Source organism: Canis lupus, chromosome 15, assembly GCF_011100685.1.
Source record: "Canis lupus familiaris isolate Mischka breed German Shepherd chromosome 15, alternate assembly UU_Cfam_GSD_1.0, whole genome shotgun sequence".
Taxonomy (NCBI): domain Eukaryota; kingdom Metazoa; phylum Chordata; class Mammalia; order Carnivora; family Canidae; genus Canis; species Canis lupus.
The window spans coordinates 10,455,436-10,479,280 of record NC_049236.1 but is presented as its reverse complement, the minus strand read 5'-3'; the positions used below and the strand labels follow the sequence as shown (position 1 = coordinate 10,479,280).

Genomic DNA, 23,845 nt, shown 5'->3' with positions numbered 1-23,845 from the left:
GGGAGAAGCAGGCTCCATGCCGGGAGCCCGACACGGGACTCCGATCCTGGGACTCCAGGATCCCGCCCTGGGCGAAAGGCAGGTGCCAAACCGCTGAGCCACCCAGGGATCCCCATCTATACATATTTGGAAAATGAAGTACTAAGAGTAGATATAAGGGAGAAGTTACAGTAGGAGAGACTGCTGAGAACAGGACTCAGGAACACCAACTTTTACAGCATATGAAAAAAGTAGCTTACTGAATGAATCAACCTAAGTGGTAGAGAGAACACTAAAAGTGATATCTACACAAAATTTCTATAAAGAGACAAATTAAGATAAAGCCTAATACTTTTAATGAATAGGTTATAAGCTACTTGAGGACAGAGCTTATTTGTATTCAGTATGTAATCAATAAATCTTTGATAGACTAAATCTTATAATATGAAACACGCATAATTAACATGTTTTCTCTCTTTGCTAATTTTACTATGACTTATAGTTTAAAGTTTTGCCATTGAGGTACTGTTTCACCTATTAATTAGTGAAATGTGATTTATTAAAAGGTGTTTTTAAGTGATTTTCAACTGTCCTAAAGGTTGATTAAAAAGACTGTTCTTATATTCTCAGAAAGCTTGATACTCCATTTTCTGAAAAACACACTGTAAAATAATTCTAAATGTAATTATAGACATGCATATCATAGTTTTCTGCTCTTAGTGTTTTCTTTTTTCAGAAATTGTAAATATAAAAAAAGACTCAATTATCAGGCACCCCCTAGTGGCAGTAAAATAAAGAAAAAAAATTTTTAAAGGACAGGGTTTAAAATGTAGTGTTCTCTAGATATACAATTCTCCCCAAACTTTGAGGATAAAATGGTTTGTCAGTAAACAATTTAAAAGCATGCTATTTTATATCTACATTTTACTAAATGATTAAATATACACAGAAAAAAAGTAAATCATACACTAAAATTTCATGAATATTCCTGAGAATTACAGTAAGTGAAATAATGTATATAAATGGCCTTCTTCAAAGAGTATATAACAATTACAAGATTGAAAAAAATCTTTCTGGGATCCCTGGGTGGTGCAGTGGTTTGGCGCCTGTCTTTGGCCCAGGGCGCGATCCTGGAGACCCGGGATCGAATCCCACGTCGGGCTCCCAGTGCATGGAGCCTGCTTCTCCCTCTGCCTGTGTCTCTGCCTCTCTCTCTCTCTCTGTGACTATCATAAATAAATAAAAATTTTAAAAAAATCTTTCTAAATAACTGCCTCCAAAAGAGGAGGCATCTTTAGAGTAAAGTCTTGTAAATTTCTGTTGTGAATCCAAAAGCTATACTAGATGGAGAGTCACATGCAGACTTTAGAGTCAGAAGTATTTACTATTGGCCTTGAATGATCCAAAACTCTTTTAGACACCTCAATTTCCTCATTTATAAATAGACACATCAAAATCAACCTTCATCCTTGCAGGGTTAGTCTAAGAATCAAATAACAGTTGAATAAAAAGGATTACTAATGGTATTTATTAGCATAAACAAATCATTTTAATTATTGTGCTTTGTAATTTATACCACTCCTGCTACTGAATTTTTACAACCACTTTGACACTAAAAACAATGCTTCCCATTTTATAATAAATGAAACACCTAGGGTCCCTGTTAAACCGAGGGAGTAATCCAGGATTTTTCTCATTATACTTATACCTTGGCATCCTTTGTCTGGAGAGATATATTATAATCATAATACTTTACTGACTTGGTTATAATAAATTTTGTTTAGGAGTGACACTATAATACCAGTGTTGTCTAGTTCATTTAGAAAAGATAGATACTTAATAATGAAAAAAACCTAATGTTTGCCAATGCACTGGAATTGCAATGGCAGAATCCAGCAGCAGGACCTCATCGTAGTTCTGCACTGCAGCTAACAAGCAGGTTATTATCCAACTCCCCTCCATTTTCCAGGATACGTTGACTCATCTCAGAGAAAAATAAGCAATAAAACCAATTAAACATCAAACCAACCCCACCTAAATAAAATATATCATTTCTTCAAAATCCCTAAATTTGAGATGAAGAAAGGGATGGGATATGTGTATGTATGTGTGTGTGTATACATATATGTGTACACACATACGTATATATATTTCAGTAGGACATTGTTTTTAGATTCTACTATATGGTTAAGATGTTGAAAATTTATTTTCATTTGTTGAAACAAAAACTTAAAAAGCACAAGTTAAAAATAATTATAACCATTAGCATTTAAGGTTCTGCATGGATTTTGTCTCCCATGAAATCAAAATTCAGATATACATCACCAAAAAAAAAAGGGAAAATGATCCCTAGTTTTATAGAAAAATATATTAAATTGATACACTAAAAGAAAAACAACTTGGATTTTAGTTAGTTTTTAATAAAATGTGCATTAACATGATTTTTCATTAAGGGGAATTTCTACATGTCCCTTCTTCCCTTTTATGTCTTCTGTTTGGCTTTAAATTTTTGGTCTTACTGTTCCAACAAAGAGAACATAATCAATTTAACTTGGTAAAAATCCATTAAGCCAGGCTGGAAAATGGTGGCAAAGTAGAAGGACCCTAGGCTTGCCTTATCCCAGAAACACAACTAGATAATCATCAAATCATCCTAAATACCCCAGAAATTCATCTGAAAACAACTGGCAGAACAAACTGCTTTGGTACAAGCCAAATTTAATTTTTTTGCTACTATTTACCTGTAATGTCATGATCTATAATAAGAAATACACATTTGGTCTTCCCCACACAAGAGCTCCCTAAAACCCTTGGAATATTCTAAATGATAAGAGTGATTTAGGTGACAGGAGCAAGGAGCTTTTTATCTGTGACAAGCCCCTTTCAGCCACACCTGAGTTTGTTAATGAGTTCATGACTTTGAGAAAAAAACCCTCAGGATAGGGGAGGGAGGGACTGGTTGCCAGGGAAAGCAAGCAAGAGATTAGAGGGTTGGAGCTTTCAGTTACCTGCATTCTCCCTGCCTCCACATTTGTAGGGAGGGCAGAGGGGCGGGAGGTTGAGTTAATCATTAGTAGCCAATAATTTAGTTAATTGTGCCTATGTAATAAAGCCTCTATAAAAAACCCTAGCTGAAAGGTTTTGAAGAGCTTCCAAGTTGGTGAACAAGAATGCATCTATGTGCTGGGAGGGTGGCACACCCCCAAACTTTATAGGGACAGAAGTTCTGTGCTCAAGACACTTTCAGATCTTGTCCTATAGATCTGTTCATCTGGCTGCTCATTTATATTCCTTACAATATGTTTTGTAATACAATGGTTAATAGTAAGTAGAGTACTTTCCTGAGTTCTGTGAGCTCTTCTAGCAAATCATCAAACCCAAGAAGGGGTTTGTGGGAACATCCAATGTATATAGCCAGTTGTTCAGAAGCACAGGAGACAATCTACACTTGAAATGGTGTCTGATGTGGGAGCAGTCTTATGGAACTAAGCCCTGAATTTATGGGATTATATGCTATCTTCAGGTAGACAGTATCAGAATTTATTTAAATTGCAGAACATCAAGCTGGTATTGAAGAATTGCCTGATGTTGGGAAAAAGAACCCAACACATTTGGTAGTCAGAAGTGTTCTGTGAGCAGTGTAGTAGAGAAAAAAAAACAACAAAACAACAAACAGGATTTTTTCCCCCTTCTACTACATAATGATAAAGATACTTGATATGTGGTAGGAAAAGTTTGACAATTTCCCAAGTTAAGGCACACAGATCTCTCTACTACACAAAATCATCAAGTAGTATTAAAAGAGGTAAATGTGTATAAAAGCTATGAAATTCTAAAAACAACTTAAACATAGTTCTGGAATAATATTGTACTCAAAAAAATTATTACTCTATCACCAGCATCATTTACTTTAGATTAATTTGCCTCACCCAGCAATGTCATATATAATTTAATGTTAAAATCATTTAATCATTCTATAAATGTCCTGAGGTTCACTGTGAATGAAAAAAAGAACGAGATACTTTATTCCAAAAAGAGATAAAATCTTAATAAAAATGTATCAGTGCCTTTCAAGCTTTAACCTGCAGTGCCTAATGAATTTTCCTCAAACGTATGCCTTCTTTAGCCATGGGAGAAGCTTGAGTTCCATTTACTCAATCTCTTCCTTCCAACATTAATTAGTCTTTCCCCTTCAAACAAAACAGTACCATTTTTGACTATTTTTTCCATAATGGAGTTTTGCTAAAGATTTTCTTTGTAAAAAAAATTCCACCACTGAAATCAAACTATCCAAACCAAATAATCTGAAATTTTATATAGTTAATAGTTGTTGGTAAATTAAAGCTTCAAGATTTTTATTTGATCTCATTTTGGTATTTACATACAGCTTAAAGCAACTTAACAATCAAGCTTTTCATTTCAGATTCCCAGGAAAAAGTAAACACCTTACCCAGCATGACTAGATGATGAAGGTGGTGGCAAGTCTGGTGTAAGGACATAAAGACTGTTGTTTTTTGGCAAATGTAGCGATTTTAAGACCGTCTGAAAAAGAAAAATTAAAAACAAAAAAATGACTGCTGATTGTACATTATTCATTTTTTCCCTAAAGTTCTTAAGTTTTTTCAATATTGTAGTTCACTTTTTGAAAACTTTGACAATTTCCTAAGCAGAATATTGCAGAACTAATGAAAGCAAGTAACTTATTTCTCCTATATATATATCATAAATAAGCATAAATATGAACATTAAAAATAAAACATATTCTTTAGCTCATGATGAGAGATAAATAGATAACACAGTTAAGAATCACTAATTTCTTCATTGAAGAAGTATATCCTTGAAACTAATATGCACTTTGTGCCAGGATCATTAGAGCAAAAAATAGCAATGTAGGTTTTTTTTTTTTTTTTTTTTGCAATGTAGGTTTTCAGAGATCATAAGACCTAGAAAAGATCATAGTGAGTACCTCAACCCAATGACTTTATACATGAGGAGATGAAGCCTGAAAAGGAAAGTAACTTGGATGAGGTCTCTAGTAAGTATTACCTAGGTCACTCAACTTTTACTCCAAAGAAAACTCTTATTCCAGAGAATTTTTTTTTTGTTAAAATGATTCATCCAGGGTGAATAAACTACCCTTGGGGTATATCAAAACTACATCTTGAAAATCATACAAAAATTCAGTAAATTTTGTGGCTGTAAAATTCCTGCATACCTTTCAAACTTCTAACTCGATGGTAAATACTAACATAGTTCAAACCTTTTTTTTAAGCTGGGGTGGAGCCCAAAAATGGGGCCCAAACTCATGACCCTGAGATCAAGACCTGAGCTAAGATCAAGAACTAAACAATATCTGACTGTACCACCCAGGCGCCCCTCAAACTTTTTTTGACAGAAAAATGCATTAAGAAACACATTTTACATCTTTATATCATAATCCAGGACATACATATTTATTCAATAGATATTTACTGACCCACCTACTCTGTGCCAGGACTACTCCACACACTGTGGATATAGTGGTGAACAGAATAGTTTAAATCTCCTAATCTTATATAGAGCTTTATTTTATTAGGATTAATAAAGTTATCTAAATAGCTGAATATTAAAAAGTGATGATTTTTTGGACTAAAGATAGATCAGGGAAGGAGGGGTGATAAATATGGAGGTGGGAAGTTATGTCATTTTAAACTTGGTGATCAGGGGAGAGCTCACTTGAAGAATGTGACATTTGAGTAAAGACTTTTAAAGGGTGATGAAACAAATCATGAGACTATACAGATAAAGAATATTTCAGGCAAAGGAAACACAACCAGCACAAAATGTGCTTAAAGAACAACAAGAAGTCCATTGTCACTGAAGTCAAATGAGCACTGGCAGAGATAGGTCAGAGAGAGAACATTCATGGTAGGGACAAGAAATGTGTTGAGCTACAAGCTCTGACTTTTACTCTGAATGAAATGAGAAATTATTAGAGTAACATGATTAGATTCACATTTAAAAAGAATCACTTTGTCAGCTATGTTGAAAACAGATGGAAAGGGACTGGCAGAGGAGGGCAGAAGCACAGAGAAGGCTAATGGAATATACTAAGATAAGGGTGATAATGGCTTATGTCTGTGTGATGCAAAATAAAAGTGATGCAGTAAAAGTGATGCAAATAGCTGGATTCTAGATATATTTTGAAGACAATGCCAAAAGAATTTCTTGACACACTGGATATAGGTTATGAGAGAAAGGAGTTGGTAATGGTCCTAAAGATTTTAGACTGAACAACTGGAAGGATTAAGTTACTATCAATTAAAATGGGAAAGACAGGATAAGGACTTCCATTTCAGGCAGGTAATACACATTTTGAAATGTGTATTAGGCATTTAAGTGGAGAAAATAAGCAGCTGGATATATCAATCTGGAATTCAGGGAACAAGTCCAGGGTGGAGATATAAAGATATAAAATTGTGCATATAGGTACACTTAAAAGTCATTACGCTGGATAAGATCACCACTGAATTTAGTAATGTGGTCACTTCACTGGTGACTTTGACAAGAACACTAGCAGTTCTCTGTTTAGACAGGACTCAGGAGACATGGGGAGAAATGGATTAGAGATAAGAAATATAAACAACTCTTTAGGGAAAGTTTTGTTATGAAGAGGACTAGAGGAATGGAGTGACTGCTGGAAGGGGAAGCAGGATCAAGAGAAAAATGGAAGAAATAACATCATATTTGTTGTTACACTCTAGAGGTAATAATCTATTAAAGGAAAATATTGATGATACAGGAAACACAGGGAAGAATTAAGAGTAAAGTTCTTGAGTAGGCCAGAGGAGATAAAGAATATAATCCAAAGCAAACATGGAGGGTTGGTCTTTGAAAAGAGACTGGATAGGCCATTTAGAGTAACAAAAGAAGAGTATGTATATAAAATGCAGTTAAATAAACAGAGACCAAGGTGGGAGCTTATAGAAATTTTCCTGTATTGCCTTTATTTTGTTAGTGAAACAAAACAGGAAGTCAAGTTATCAGCTGAGAGTGACAATGAGGGAGAGGTGCTTTAAAGGTTTGAAGAGACGATAAGTGTAACATAACCATTTAGGAGTGTGGATAAACCAGGTAAATACAGTGATTGCCTAGCAACATTAAAGGACTCTCTAAAGATCATAATTATGAATTTAAAGATACACCAACACCATAATTTTATATTTCTACAGCCATATTTAGCTGTAAGGCACAGAACAGGTGGAGTTGGATTTATCAAAAAAAAGGATTTTTTTTTTTGTCATTCAGGATCCATAAAGCAAGAGTTGAGACTATGCACAAGAAAGTGAGTATAATGATTAACTGTGGGATTTAATCCACTGTAAGGAATAGAGGACATGAAGGAGGTAGTGGCATGAACAGATGGCAGAAACAATGGATTGGGAAGATTGGAGGCCTAGATATGTGGAGGCCGAGAAAAATCAAGGCCATTCCACCTCAAGTTTAGCATTAGCACAAGTACAGCCATCTTAGGTCCCTGTGAATAAGAGCTGAACTTTATAGGAAAAACTGCAGAATGTCCTCAATGTCCTTGCAGGGAATCCCACATCAGAAAGACAACAGAATCCACACCCGTGATAGAAAGTCCCATATTAGAATGAGAACAGAGCTCAATGCCCTTGAAAGCCCCATATCAAAATGTAAACAGAACTTGAGAAATTCCTCCATCCCTTCTGAAAATCCCCTAGACCAGCCTATAAAAAACCCAGCTGTAACCCACTTCAGGGTCCAAGTTCCTGCTCCGCTGTGTCACTTCACTTCGGGGTCCAAGTCCCTGCTCCGCTGTGTCCGGTATACTTGGACCCAAGCTCGAGCTGGCAAATAAACCCTTGTGCACTTGCATTGGTGTCGGCTCCTTGGTGGTTTCTTGGATTCGCAATCTTGGGCACAACAGATAGTGTTGAAGGATTGGTGAAGTCAAGATGCCAAAGAAAATGAGCTAGAAAGATAAGAAATGGTAAACAAGAAACGGAAGCCTGAAATTAAGATTTGAGAATTATAATTAAATGATAGAACCATGGGAAGATATAGCTGATACAGAGTGAAGAAAAAGATTTCTGTAGGAAAGAAATTCAAGAAACTAAGCCAAGGTATTAGAAGTACCACTTACAAAGATTTTAAACTAAGAATTAAGACCGCAATTATAGACCAGGACTTAAAAATCATCAGGAAATGAGGGAAGATGACCTCAATAAGTAGGTGATGACCTTTTGACATGAAATTCAAAGCTACAGATCTTTAGAGAGGAAGAAGGACTGATAAAGGTCTGGAAGTGGAAGAGATGTACAATAAGGATACATATTTTAACAGATAGTCCAGTGGTATGATAGCTGCTAAAGAAAAGCAATTAACACAGAGAAGCCTATAGAGAAACAACGTCCTCCAGAAGACAGGTTTTAATCAAAGGAAGATGGTGAAGCGAGCATGCAGGGAAGAGGCTGACAACAGAAGGAATTTGGCTAGTGATAAAATTAGCTCCACAGAAGTAGCGAACAGATTTCAGGTATTGTAGATGAAAAAGGATAGAGACAGAGATGGCCTGTGCAGAAACTATGGAAATTCGAGTGAGGGTGATATGAGAAACTTCAACTCCTTGCAGTGACTGGTATAAACAGTGGGCAAAGATGTAATCAAATCAGTCCTGGTTTAATCAAATAATAATGTCAAGGCTGATAGTGTTGGAATGCAAGGTGTAGTAAATATCTAGGAATCTCTGTTAACCCCGCAGATGGAAGTAGAGACAGGGGCTGATCTCACCCAAGCACAGAGTATGAGGAACTCATTCTTGATCCCCCCACAAGAAGGTCCATCTTACTAGGTACACAGTCTTACTTCAAGGACATTGGGACTTAGTATGACCCATATTAGCTATATGTTAAATAAAATACTTAACCTTATTACTTGCAATATACTCTGACATCTTCTATTTCTTCTTTTTTCTTAATGCTGGCTACAACCCACTCAGTTCACTACACAACTTATTAATGGTTTGTAATTCATGATCTACAAAAATACTGTAGTGGGCTTTACTCATAACTTCACCTTTAAGTTCCGAATCTTTTTTTTTTTAAGTCCCGAATCTTTATGTCAATGTGTATAAGCCTTTTTGAAACTGATCTGTGTTACCTCTACAGAGTTAAGAGTTAACATGCAAACAAAACACACACACATATATATACATAGAAAAATTATTTTTACCTTTCTATTTTTCATTATTTTACTTGGTGGATTACTGATAAATGTTTACTCTTACCACTTGGCCAAATCACTACTGTTCTTTTGCCATGCCACCACCCAAAGATTTTCCACTAAATCTCCCCCAAATCACATACAGTGTGACTTTCTTTAAGTCATTCATTCATTCATTCTACAAACATTTACTCCAATTCATGGAGATTGCTGGGATGGGAACCTAATTTTACACAGAAGCCTGTTAGAAAAAGTAATGTTTAAACTGAAATTTGAAGGATGAAATAGAGCCATCCATGTGAAGAACTGGAGGTAAATCGTTCCAAGCAGTTGAAGGTACAGGTAGACTTGGGTCTATTAGAAAAATTAAAAAGGGGTTTCTATGGTTGCATCATGGAGAGTGAGGGTAAGAAAGGCTGAAGATGAGGTTGTAGAGGTGAACAGTGGATAAATAATAAAATGCTTTTTGAATGATGGTGAGTAGCTTGAATTTTATTCAAAGTGCAACAAAACACAGGAGAGTGATATAATTCAATTTATGTGCTTTTTTAAAAGACCATTCTGGCTGCTTGTGGAGAATGTAAGGATGAACCCAAGAAAGGAAGCTGGAAAACAATGATGAAGCTGTTACACTGGTATGGACAAAAGATGCTAATGGCCTTGATTAGGCAGCACAATAAAAATACTGAAAAGTGGCTATAGTTGAGATATATTTGGAGATAGAAGCTATAGGACTTACCAAAGGATTAGGTGTTGTTTGAAATGGGAAAAGACGGGATGCCCGTATTTTTGGATTCAGCAGTGGCTATACAGTGCTACTGTTTATTGGGAAGAAACTGGTAGAGAAATGGCATGGGAAGGAAAACCAAGAGGTCCATTTTAAACATGCTAACTTAAAGATGTCATAAGGCATACAAGTACAAAAGTGAATTACCAATTTGGATACATGAAGTATACAGAGTATACAGAGTATACACAGAAGTATAACCTGGAAATACAAATTTTGGAGCAATCAGAAAATTAATGGCATTGGAATAGCAGAAATCACCTTAGGAAAAGAGTACACAGAAATAAGTGACTGAAAATATTGTTGGTAACAAAAGACTATGTTTAAATATTAGAACAGATAGCTTTAAGAACATTTTCAAAATAATTGCCCTTTTTTTCACAAACTATTGAAAATGCCATGTGCGACTGATTCATATCCACTGGTTTCTCAATAAATGAACAAATAAATGATATATTTCTGCCAAGGTTGTTGATTACTCAGGTAGCATTTCTTTTTATTTTTTAATCTATGTTTCAATTACAACAGCCATGTAGCCCCATGGGTCAGCAAACTATGCCTATGGGACAAATCTAGCCCATTGCCTATTTTTATATGGCCTTATGAATTAAGGATGATTTTTACATCTTTAAATGGTGGGGGAAAAAAATCAAAAGAAGAGTATTTCACAATACGTGAAATTCTATAAAATTCAAATTTCTGTGTCTATCAATAAAGATGTATTGGAACACAGTCATGGCTCACTCTTTCACATATGGCTATGGGTCCTTTCACGCTACCACAGCAGAACTGAGTAACTACAATGGAGACTATATTTTGCACACCTAAAATATTTACAACCTGGTTCTATATAGAAAAAGTCTTCTGACCTCTAAAATAGTACATCACTAACTTGTAGCTTAATTTATAAATCTCTTGCAAACATGAAATTCATTTAAATATCTTATTGAAATACTCCAAACATCTCCACAAACCAAATGAACTCACATATAAATATTTATAAGCACAATATCTACCAGAAGTAATTGACAAAGAACTGAACCAAAAGTTGAAGATTCTAAATTTATGCCTAGATATTTAAATATCAAGTTAATAACCATATAAAGATTGTGTAAGTATCTGATAACTATTTGCATTTCAAACACATAAAACTTTAGAGTTCTTTCATTTCTTTCCATCCTTCCCCTCTCTCTCTGTCAAGACAAAGAAAGAGCATGTGAAATATTTAATACCTGAGGCTGCTACTGGGTCCTCGAGAATAGCAGCTACTGCTTTATAATTGTAACACTTTATGAAAATTCTGAAGTACAATTCATTCTGTGCCCTTGCCACTACCAGTAAACAAAGATTCTACCATTAAATTTTCCAAGTTAAAAAGAATGTCTTATTATTATCTTTTTTCCATAATCAATATCTGCCATACATACACATTGTGGATGACTCCTTTCAGGCCAGTAAGTAATTGTTCAATAAATTACTATTCTAGGGCACTTACTGACATCCTATGATGTTTGATAAAAAAAGTAAAAGTTCTCAAAAGAGTGCCAAACTAACTCCTATATAACAGAAATAGGAAAAACATGGCATATAGTGTTTTCATTTATATACCTAGCTAATTCAAAACTATTGCTGGTTTACCACGAAAATGTTTTAACTTGAAGAACAGTTTGTTGATTCTTTAAACTAAGTTACTATTACCAAAATCCACTTGTCATATGCAACAAAACTAATAAAAACCAATTTTTATATATTGTTTATTCAACTGCATGACCTAATTTTCTTTTATTTCTAGGCAATTAAGAAACTCACACTGTCTTCCACATCTCCGGTCTTCCAGCCTTTCAACAGCATTTTAGACACAGGAATCTGAAGTTCATTTTCTAGAATCTGTTTAATCTCTCCTGTATAAATACGAAAAGACAATGTTACTAATAAAATAACACAATCAACATTTGTCCATATCCATGGCTACCACTAATATTAGGCATATGGTACACAGTCAATGACATATGTCTGATGAATAAATAAGAAAATTTTCCATAGTCCAAACTTCAAATCTTGAACTAAATGTTGCCCCTTTGAAGGACTCCAGTTTTAAGATTAATTATGAAAAAGACTCTACAATTAATTAACTAGTTAATTGCATAGCTTTTTAAAAGAAACAGATACCAGGGAATGGGGGTTTGAATATAAACAAATATTTTAAATCAATCAACTGACGATACGACTATATGCTCAGCATATGGTAGGAATAGCAGGTAAAGTATAAAACTTGAACTGGTATAGTATAAGCAAAGCAGATTGTGGAATGAAAATTTGGGTTGAAGTCTTATTTTAAAGAAATTAAATATCTATTCTTAGTTTTTGTATCATAAAGTGGATAATAATATTGCCTTTCTTAACTATTTCCAGGGTCTAAGGATAAAAGGAAATAATATCCGTGAAAGCAGCTGAAAAAATAAAGCCAACGTATATAATCTAGAAGACAATCTAAATTTTGTTAAAAAGACAAGCAACCGAATTTCAGAAAAGAAAAAAAAACTGTGTTGGATAAATAAAGCTTTAAGAAAAGAGATAAGACTTAAACCCAGCCAAACCAAAAGTTATTCTATTCAGTGAAGACAAAAGACTTAAAGGTAAAAGGCAAAAATGAACATGATGCTAACGAAAAACAGTGAGGAATCAAAATCTTCCCAGTACTCCACAAATTATTTTTCATAAATCAAGTCTACTTACAAATCAATCAGCTGGGCGCCTGGGCAGCTCATTGGTTAAGTGTCTGCCTTTGGCTCAGGTCATGATCCCAAGGTCTTGGGATAGAGCCCTGCATCAGGCTCCCTGTTCAGTGGGGAGTCTGCTCCTCCCTTTCCTGCTTCCCCTACTTGTCCTCTCTCTCTGTCAAATAAAATCTTTTTAAAAATATATAAGTAAATTAATTAATTAATTTCTGGAACTACAGTATATTAGATCAGATGAATCAGAATGTATAAGTATTGCACATATCTACTTTTATTAGGTTGTTGCTAGTCTATATTCTTTTTTAAGATTTTGTTTATTTTTAGAGAGAGCATGTGCAGAAAGAAGGGGAGAGGGAGATGGAGAGAATCTCAAGCAGACTCATGCCAAGCGCGACATGGGGCCCAATCTCACAACCCTGAGATCATGACCTGAGTCGAAATTAAGAGTTGGACACTTAACCAACAGAGCCACTGAGGCGCCCCTTGTCTACACTTTTAGATTAACATATAATTCAACCCCATTTTACAATAAGTGGTTGAATACTGATAAAACTGATTATATTATATACTAAAAGAGGAAAAATAACCCCACATTGACAAAGGAAAAGAAGGGGGGAAAAACTTATGCTACCCAAGTACTATGGAAACACAGTTGCCAAAGTAGGTACCGCCACAAACACTTCACTGCCTTAGTGACACAGTCTTACCTCCCCAAAGAAAATTCTTATCTGAGCACTTCTGAAAGTGATTAATAGATTTTACAAGCACAAATTTTTATCAACCTTGACCTTCAAAAATGTCACTGCTGACAAAGTAATGTTCTGTTTGTGGAAATGGTAGAATAATAAGCCATATTTTTATATCAAATACATACAAATATTGCCTTTTCGTTTATGGCTAAGGTTGGTATTTCTAGAACTGTACTTGTCTAGAACTAAGCTTATGCTCTTGAGAGTCTGCCCAGTGTTTTCCTCTTAGAATCTGATCTTCACTTGACACCTTCTACTTAGATTCTTGGAGACACTCTTAGCATTCATAACCTAAAAGAAGTTTCTTAAAGAAATACAAAAAGAGATTTTAAGTTGAAGTTGCAGTTACTCTTTGCAGCAAGCTTCGGTAACATATAAAACAGTCTAATTCTACAGGTAGAGAGGAATAGAAAACAAAACCAGAATCTTGATAGCAACCTGAGTTCCTCATATTTTAAAAATTTATTTTCTGTTGGTTTCAATTTCTTCTTCTGTAAAGTGGGGATAGTATTAGTGCCAACACTTCATTGAGTTGCTACATTGAATCACATAAGGCATGGTAAATATTCTATATTAATATGTGTCTAATACACAAGGGACTCAAAAATGTTGGTTATTTTGATTTGTGTTAACTAAGGTAATACACACATAAATGTCTAGCACAGAATGTAACCAGTATAGATTCTAAAAACAGTAGTTATTGTTTCAGGAATATCCAAAATAATCTAGGTCAGTGAAGTACTAGAATGCAGCAAGTTTTAGAGCCAGTATTTGTATATGGGTCTGCATGACACCAAAAATCTTAGCCCAAGATAACACAAGCATGCTAGTATGTTACTTGGGAAAATGTGAAGATATGCAGATGTCATCAAGAACAGTCCACTGAATGTGCAAACCATTTATCTGATAAGGAGTTAATATCCAAAATATATAAAGAACTCACAACACAATAGCAAAACACACACACACACACACACAATCCAATTAAAAATAGGCAGGGGTGCCTGGGTGGTTCAGTTGTTTTAAGCATCTGGCTCTTGATTTCACCTGAGGTTATGATCTCAGGGTCCTGGGACTGAGCCCCATGTTGGGCTCTGAACTCAGCAGGAATCTGTTTAAGGATTCTTTCCTTCTTTCTCTGTCCCTTCCCTTATTCTCTCTCATTCTCTAAAATAAATAAGTAAATCTTTAAAAAAAAGGGGGGGGGGCAAAGGACTTGAATAGATATTTTTCCAAAGAAGATATACAAATGGCCAACAGATAAATGAAAAGGTACTCGGCATCACTATTAGGGAAATACAAGTCAAAACCACAATGAGATATCACCTTGTGCCTATTAGAATGGCTACTACTAATATGTTGAGAGATAACAAATGCTGGCAAAGATGTGAAGAAAAGGGAACCCTTGTGCACTGCTGGTAGAATTGTAAGTTAGTACAACCACTAGGGAAAACAGAATGGAGGGTCCTCAAAAAATTAAAAACAGAACTACCATATGATCCAGCAATATATCCAAGGAAACAAAAACACTATGTCAAAGAGATATCTGTGCTCTCATGTTCATAGCAGCATTATTTACAACAGCCGAAATATGGAAGTAACTTAAATGTCCATTGATGGCTGAATGAATGAAAAAGTTGTAATATATGTATACACTTCAATTTTATTCGGACATAAAAAAAGGAAATCTTGCCATTTTTTTGACAACATGAACAAACCTTGAGGGTATTATGCTAAGTGAAAAAAGTCAGAAAAGTATTTATACTTGTATAAATAAATATAATACAATAATATATATTATATAATTTATATAAACATTATATTTTATCTCACTTTTATGTAGATCTAAAAAAAAAGCACACAGAAAGAGCTCAGACTTTTTAGTAAACACAAGTGGGGAGTTGGGAATTGGATGAAGGTGCTCAAAACTTCCAGTTATAATATAAATAAGTACTGGGGGGACGCCTGAGTGGCTCAGCAGTAGGGCATCTGTCTTCGGCTGAGAGGGTGATCCTGGGGTCCCAGGATGGAGTCCCACATCAGGCTCCAAGTGAAGCCTGCCTCTCCCTCTGCCTATGTCTCTGCCTCTCTATCTCTCTGTGTCTCTCATGAATAAATAAATAAAATAAATAAGTACTGGGGATAAAACATATAACATGATAACAATTAACAATACTATATGGTATATTTTAGAGTTGTTAAGAGTAAATCCTAAGAGTTCCCATCACAAAGAGAAAACTCTTTTTTTTTTTGTATTTATATTAGATGATGCATGGTAACTAAACTTATTGTGGTCATCACTTTACAATATATGCAAGTCAAGTCATTACACTGTGCACTTTAAAAGTATACAGTGTTGCATATCAATTACATCTCAATAAAACTGCAAAAAGATTCCACTGACTCCAATAGGATATTTTTTTTAAAACCCAACTTAGATAATTTACATATAATAAAATTCACTCTAAGTTTTGACAAATATATACACCACTGTAACACTACCACAATTAAGATAAAAAACATTTCTTATATCACGAAAGGTACTCATACCCCTTCAAAACAAAAACCTTCTCCCATCTAACCACTGATCTTTCTTCTCATTCTAAAGATTAGTTCTGTCTGTTATCTTTTATGTCTGGGTTCATTTGCTCTGCATAATGTTTTTGACATTCATCTACACTGTTATCTATCTATACCAATAACCAGTACTTTCTCATTGTTTAGTAGTATTTCATTATATTGTAAAGTAGGCAGCTTCTGAAATGCCTTCCAATGCTCCCCACCCTCGTGGTATTCATGTCCTTTGTAATTCCCGCCCCCATGAGTGTAAGTTATATCAAGTTACTTCTAATGAGAATATAACAATGGTGATGGGATGTGACTTTGGAGATAGGTTACAAGACTATGGTTTCCATCTTGCTAGCACACTCTCTCTTGACCTTTACTTGTTCTCTGATGATACCAACTGCCTTGTAAACTGGTATATGGAGGTGCAAATAGTAAGGAACAGAGGGCAGCCTCCACCCAAGAGTGAGTGAAGAGCTGAATCTCTTGGCTGAACAGCTCACATGGAAATGAATCTTGTCAGCAACCACATCAGTGATCTCAAAAGTGTATACTTCCGTAGTTGAGCCTTGAGATGACATATTGATTGCAGCTGGTAAGAGAACGGCTAAGCCATGCCTGGATTCCTTATCTACATAAACTGTGAGATAACAAATGTTTTCTTAAATCACTAAATTTTGAGTCATTTGTTACACAAGAACAAATAAAATACATATGGATATTGCACAATTCATTTATACATTTACCAGCTGATGAACATCTGCGGTGTTTCTATTTTTTCCCTACAGCAAATAAATCTACTATGAACATTGTGTAAACTCTTTCATAAATATGTGTTGATTTCTCTTGAATAAATATCTAAGAATGGAACTGCTAGACTGTATGATTAACTTTGCTTTACAAACTGCCAAATTGTTTTTCCAAGTGATTATACCATCATGCATTCCACCAAAATTCCAGAGGTTACATATCACTATTAACAAAAAGAATTTTCTTTTTAATTTTCACCATTCCAGTGGGTGTAGTTTCTCACTGTGTATTCCCTGATGATTAATAATAAGTAATAACACTGAGAATCTTTTTGTGCGCTTAAAGGCTATTTGCATATCTTCTACAAAGCATTGGATAGATGTGTTACAAGTGGACCTTGCATTGTTCTTGATCTCAAGAGGGAAGAATTTAGTCTTTAATTATAAAGTATTATATTAGTTGTATGTTCCTCAGCAAAGTGCTTTATGAGGTTGACAAAGTTTCCCTCTATTCTTACTAGTTATGAATTTAGGATTTTTTTTACACAAGAATGGGTATTAAGTGCTTTTTTGCTCCACCTACTGAAATATCAGATGAATTTTCTCATTTATTGTTCTAATACGGTGAATTACAAGAACAAATTATAGGCTGTTAAACATGCTTTGCATTCCTGGATAAACTTGCTTGACCATGAGGTATATTATATACACATGTATTTTATTATATTTTACTAAATTCAACTTGCATTTTTTTTTTTTTTAAGATTTGAGAGTGAGCAAGAGAGCACATGAGCGAGAGTAGGGGGCAGAGGGACAGAGACACATAGATTCCACAGAGCAGAGAGCCCAACTCGGGGCTTGATCTCATGAACCTGAGATCGTGACCTGAGCAGAAATCAAGAGTCAGATCTTAATTTGACTGAGTGACCCAGGCACCCCAACCTGCAAATATTTTGTAAAGGATTTCTGCCTCTGTAATTGTTAGAAATACTGGTCTGTAGTTTTCTTTTCCTGTAATGTCTTTGTCTGGTTTTAGTATTAGAGTAATGCTGGTTTCATGAAATGAATAAGGAAATACTTTATCTTGTCTCTATGAATGATTGCTAGTCTTTCTTCCTTAAATATTAGACAGGCTTTACCAATGAAGCCATTTAATAATATTGGGTTTGGTTTCTGGGAAGGTTTTTGGGCAAGTTTTTGATTGTCAATTCAATTTATGTATTTGATGCATACCTATACAGATTTTTAATTTTTCTTCTGTCAGCTATAATTTGTACCTTTAACATAATTTTCATAGCTTCTTAAAGTTTGATATATCTTTTAAATTTACTGACATAAATTTGTTCCTGATGTTGCCTTATAGCCCATTTAATGTCTATAGGTTCCTTTCATTTCCAATATGAATAACTCGTGCTTTCTTTCTTTTGTTCTTATTAATAGTAGCAAATGAATTATCAACTTTATTCATCTTCTCAAAAAAAGCTGTTTTATTTTGTTCATTTTCTCTACTATATATCCATTTTCTGCTTTATTGATTTCTGTTTGCATCTATACACATGTATAATTTGCTTCCTTCTATAGCTACTTTGGAATTATATTTGTGCTTTTAAAAAATTAACAGCCTTATCATTGACATGAAATAAGCTGCACACATTTAAAATCTACAATCTCATAAGTTTTGACAAATATATCCAAAAAGTGAAATTCATCCTAATCAAGGTTGTAAATTCACCCCCTTCAGGTTTTTTTTTTTTTTTTTTTTTAACGCTCCCTGGTAATTCCTCTACACTATCCTTACTTCATCCTCAGAGAACTGCTTTGATTTCTTTAACTATGACTTAGTTAGAATCATCTATGATTTTATATAAATGGAATTGCAGAATACATCTGTTCAATTTGGCTTCTTTCACTCAGACTAATCTGAGATTCTCCCACATTGTTATATGTAACAACAGTCCAGTTCTTTTATTACTAAGTAGTATAACATTGTATAAATATGCAACAATGTGCTTATCCATCCAATGGTTTATGGGCATTTGGGGTTATTTACGGTTTGGTGTTTTTACAAATAAATTGCCATGAACACGTTTTGATAGATATGCTTTCATTTCTCTTGAGTAAATACCTAGAAGATGACTGGACACTGTATAATAACTTTGTGGGAAACTGCCAAACTCTTTTCTAAAGTGGTTTCTATTGTGAGATCTTCAAATTTACTAATCTTTTCTTTTTCACTGTCTAAACTGTTAATCCCATCTGGTAAATTTTTCATCTCACACATCATGGTCTTCTTCTCTGGACACTCAATTTGGGTCATTTTAACATTTAACATTTTTTTCAATGACTCATAATTTTAAAACTTTCCTCTTTTTTATTTTTATAATTACAATATACATTTGTTTAAAGTAACACATTTGCAGCTCAAATTGCTCTAAATTGCATGTTTCATGTTTACCCAACTTCTTAAAAATATTTGTAGGACAGCTGCAACCACAGATTTCAAATCCATGATTATTTCTTTTCCCATTTCTTCTCCTTACCAAATAACTTCCTTCAGATATGGTTCAAGAAATAATTTGTCCTCTTCATATTTTGTCCTCTGCTCTGTAGGCAATATCTGCTGCCTCAAAGTCAGGGCCAGTGCTCTCTTAATGCGAAACATCCTGTTATAAAGGTTCTCAAGAAGCCTTCTTATGGCCTCTTTCACATCATCATTCTCATATACCATCTTGCATTAAACCCCAATTTATTGAACTCTGCCACCAAGGCAACCACAGGCCTGCTCACATTTTTTACCCTTTTCCTCTCTTTTAAATGTAAGTATGAGAGTTATAAAAACTATTTTAATGTCCTTACTTGCTAATTCCTTGGTTTTTTTTTTTTTTTTGAAGATTTTATTTATTCATGAGAGACACAGAGAGAAGCAGTACATAGAGGGAGAAGCAGGCTCCTTGTGGGGAGCCTGATGTGGGACTCGATCCCTAGACCTGGGACCATGCCCTGAGCCAAAGGCAGATGCTCAACCACTGAGCCACCCAGGCATCCCTTTACTTGCTAATTCCAAAATTTATGTCAATTTTAATTGTTTTTTGATTTCTCTCTTCATTATGGGCTAAGTTTTTCTGCATCTTTGAATGCCTGGCAATTTTTATCAGATGCCAGACACTACAAATTTTACACTGATGAGTACTAAATGTTTTTTTATTCCTATAAATATACTTTGGTTTTGTTCTAAGATGCAGGTAAGTTACTTGGAAAGTTCATTGTGCTTGGGTCTTGCTATTAAGATGTCAGTGAGTATCATCCAAGTAGCAATGAATCTAAAGCTAATTATTCCCCATTACCAAGGCAAAAAAGCCTTGCATACTCTATCCAAGCTTCATGAATTATGAGGTTTTCCTATCTAGTTTGTAAGCACAGATACTGTTCCTAATAGTATTCTTTCTAAGCATTTTTGGTGGTTTATTTAGCTATTTTAGGAGTAACAGTAAATCTTATAAATATAAGTGGAAGGAGGGGAGGGGATACTTTTCCCATTTCTTTTTTTTTTTTTTAACATTCAAGTTTATTTTTTTTATAAATTTTTATTTATTTATGATAGTCACACAGAGAGAGGGAGAGAGAGGCAGAGACACAGGCAGAGGGAGAAGCAGGCTCCATGCACCGGGAGCCCGACGTGGGATTCGATCCTGAGTCTCCAGGATCGTGCCCTGGGCCAAAGGCAGGCGCCAAACCGCTGCGCCACCCAGGGATCCCTACTTTTCCCATTTCTTAGTGGAAGTGTTGATCATTGCTTTTAAAACTTTCTTCTTTTATAATTAAGAATTTGAACCATAAATGTCCCTCTCAATACCACTCTGTCAGCATCAAATGTTGGTATGCCATGTTTCCATTTTAATTTAGTTCAAAATATTTTGATTTCTTTTGTGATTCCTTCTTTGACCTATGGTTTATTTATAAATATGTTGTTTAATTTCCAAATATATCAGGATTTTCCAGACTCTTGATTTGTTAATTCCACTATTGTCAGAGAACATACCACACATGATTTTTTAACCGGCTGACTATATTTTTTGCCTTAATGAATGCACCAACCGCCCATGAAAAGAATATGTATTTTGCTGGGATTATGAGTAGTCTACATACTTCAAATAGGTCAAATTGGTTGTTGATATATTGTTCATATTTGCTATTGTTCTGAACATTTACTATGAGAAAGGAGTGCTATAATCTCCATTTACCACTGTGGATTTTTCCATTTCTCATTTCAGTTCTATTAGATTTTGTTTCATATACTTTCAAACTGTTATTAGACCTATACACATTTATGATACTATGTGTTTTTGATGACTGTGATGAGTTGCCATCTTCATCACAAAATGTCTCCATTTGGACTTAATGATATTGTCTAGTCTACCTCATTTAATATTGTAATACAATAACATGTTACTAACATTTCATACCCTGGTTAGTATTTTCCTATATATATTTTAATATTATACTTTATATTTAAACTGAGTTTCTTGTGCATATATATTTGGTTTTCCTTTTTTATCCAGTCTCACAATCTCTACCTCCTAATAAGAATGTGAGATAGGGGTGCTGGGGTGGCTCAGTTGGTTGAGCATTCAACTCTTGGCTTCTGCTCAGGTCATGACCTCTGGGTCGAGAGACTGAGCTGTGTTGGGCTCCTATCTTGGTACAGAGTCTGCTTGGGAGTCTTTCCCTCTTCCTTTCCCGAAGATTCTGCCTCTCCCCAGATGTGCATGCACATGTGCATACTCTCTCTAAAATAAGTGAATAAAATCTAAAAAAAAAAAAAAAAAAATATATTTATATTAATTATAGCTATGGTCCTATTATTTTCTATTCATCCTATCTTATTTTTCATGGTCGCTTTCTACCTTCATTTGAATTTATTATTTTTAGGTTTTCCATTTCATTTTAGCCCTTGACTTAATAACTATAATCTGCATTTCAATGTTTTCAGTGATTGCTCTTGGGTTTACAATTTGAATTTTTATTTATTTTTTAAGTACACTCCACGCCCAGTGGGGAGCCCAACACAGGGTTTGAACTCATGACTCTGAGATCAAGAGTCAGACGCTTAACCGAGTCACCCAAGTGCCCCAATATGCATTTTTAACTTCACACAGTCTGCTTTCAAATAATATAGGACTTGTCTTACAAAAGTATACTCATATTCTCCTTTCCTATTCTTTGTGGTATTGTTTTCATACATTTACTTCTATCTAAATCATAAACCCAATATACTGCAATTACTTTCACTTTTCAAATGTCAATCTTTTTTAAAATTTGAAAATAAAAAAAAGTTTCATATGTACCCAAATATTTACAATGTCTGGTGTTCTTCATTTATTTGTGTTCATCTAATTTTCCACCTGTTGTTTTTTTTTCAACCTAAGGAACTTCCTCTAACATTTCTTGTAACTTTTGAGGGAAAAATTATTTAAGTCTTCATTTCTGAAAGATACTTTTGTTGGATATAGCATTAATATTTTATTTCTTTAGCACTTAAAACTATCACTGATTATCTCTGGGCTTGCACCACTGATAAGAAGTCTACAGTCATTATTTTTAAGTGTTTTCCTATGTGCAATGTGTCTGTTTTCTCACCTCTACTTTAAAATTTTTTGTACTACTCATTTTTAGCAATTTTATTATGATATGCCTTGATATGGTTTCCTTTGAGTTACTCGTGATGGAGTCACAAGCTGCTTATACTTGTGAGTATATATTTTTCATGAAATTTGGGTATTTTTCTGTTATTTCTTTTAAATTTCCCCCTTTCTAACTAGTCCCTCTAGTTTAGGAACTTTAACCACACATACATTAGACTACTCTCTATGTACCCCAAGAGTCACTCACACAACATTCCACACCCACCCCTACTCCTACACACAACAAAAACACAAATAGAAAATATTTTTTTGCTGTGTGTACTTCACTTTGCAATTTTTTATTGCTATGTCTTCAAGTTCATTGATCTTTTCTTCACCAGTATCTAACCTCTCAACTCCTTTTGGGTAAATTTTCTTTTTTGCAGATGTTATATTTTAATTCTGGGATCTCCATTTGGACAATTTTCAGTATTTTTCATTTCTTTCCTCATTGCATTCTAGATTTCCTTTAAACTCTTAAGAATAGTTATAAAATTGCTTTTAAATCTTCATCTCCTAATTCTATCATTTTTGCCATTGATGTACTTTTATTTTAAAATTTTTCTTCAGGTTATGGGTTACATTTGGCTACTTCTCATGTCTACTAGTTTTTGACTAAATATCATTCATTATGAAAATTACATCAATGAGTGTCTATATTTAGTGGTTTGCCTTTGAAGAGTGTAGAAGTTTATTCTGACAGGCCTTCAATTTTTACACATATCAGATTGATCCTTTTTAGACTCCTTTACAACACTTTTTAGGGTAGATCTAAAGCAGCAATTCTCAAAAGTATAGTTCACAGACTCCAGGGATTTCTTGAGACTGATTGTACAGAAATAATGCTAAGTAAAACTGCTGGTACTCTACCACAAATCAAAGTAGTGATGCTAAGGAGCACCTGGGTGACTTAGTTGGTTAAGTGTCTGACACTGGATTTTGCCTCAGGTCATGATTTCAGGGTCATGAGTTCAAGCCCCATGTCAGGCTCCTCACGCAGTGCAGAGTCTGCTTGAGATTTTCTTTCTCCCTCTCCCTCTGCTCCTTCCTTCACTTGCATGATCTCTAAATAAATAAAATCTTAAAAAAAAAAAGAAAAGTAGGGACACCCAGTGGCACAGTCAGTTAAACATCCAACTCTTGGTTTTGGTTCAGATTGTGATCTTAGGGTCATGAGATTGAACCCTATGTTGGGCTCCATGTTCCACCCACTGTCTGCTTAACAACTCTCTTCCTCTGCCCTTGCTCCCTGCTCTTGCTCTCTCTCAAAATAAATAAATAATAAAAAATTAAAAGTAGTGATGCTAAGCTGAACTAGTAGACATTGTAGTCACTGTATTGTATCCTTAACCACAAAATACTTGCATTT

At 34.6% G+C, this 23,845-nt stretch overlaps 1 protein-coding gene across 2 annotated transcripts in view; it reads right to left on the bottom strand.

The window, feature by feature from the left end:
* Positions 1-23,845, bottom strand: part of FAF1 (Fas associated factor 1) — a 461,021-nt gene that overhangs the window by 254,202 nt on the left and 182,974 nt on the right. For both annotated transcript variants that reach the window (XM_038558075.1, XM_038558076.1), the window contains exons 5-6: positions 11,804-11,895; positions 4,430-4,521 (exon numbers count right to left, since the gene is read on the bottom strand). In XM_038558075.1, coding sequence (XP_038414003.1) covers positions 4,430-4,521; positions 11,804-11,895 — 184 coding nt within the window. The remainder of the gene's footprint in view (positions 1-4,429; positions 4,522-11,803; positions 11,896-23,845) is intronic.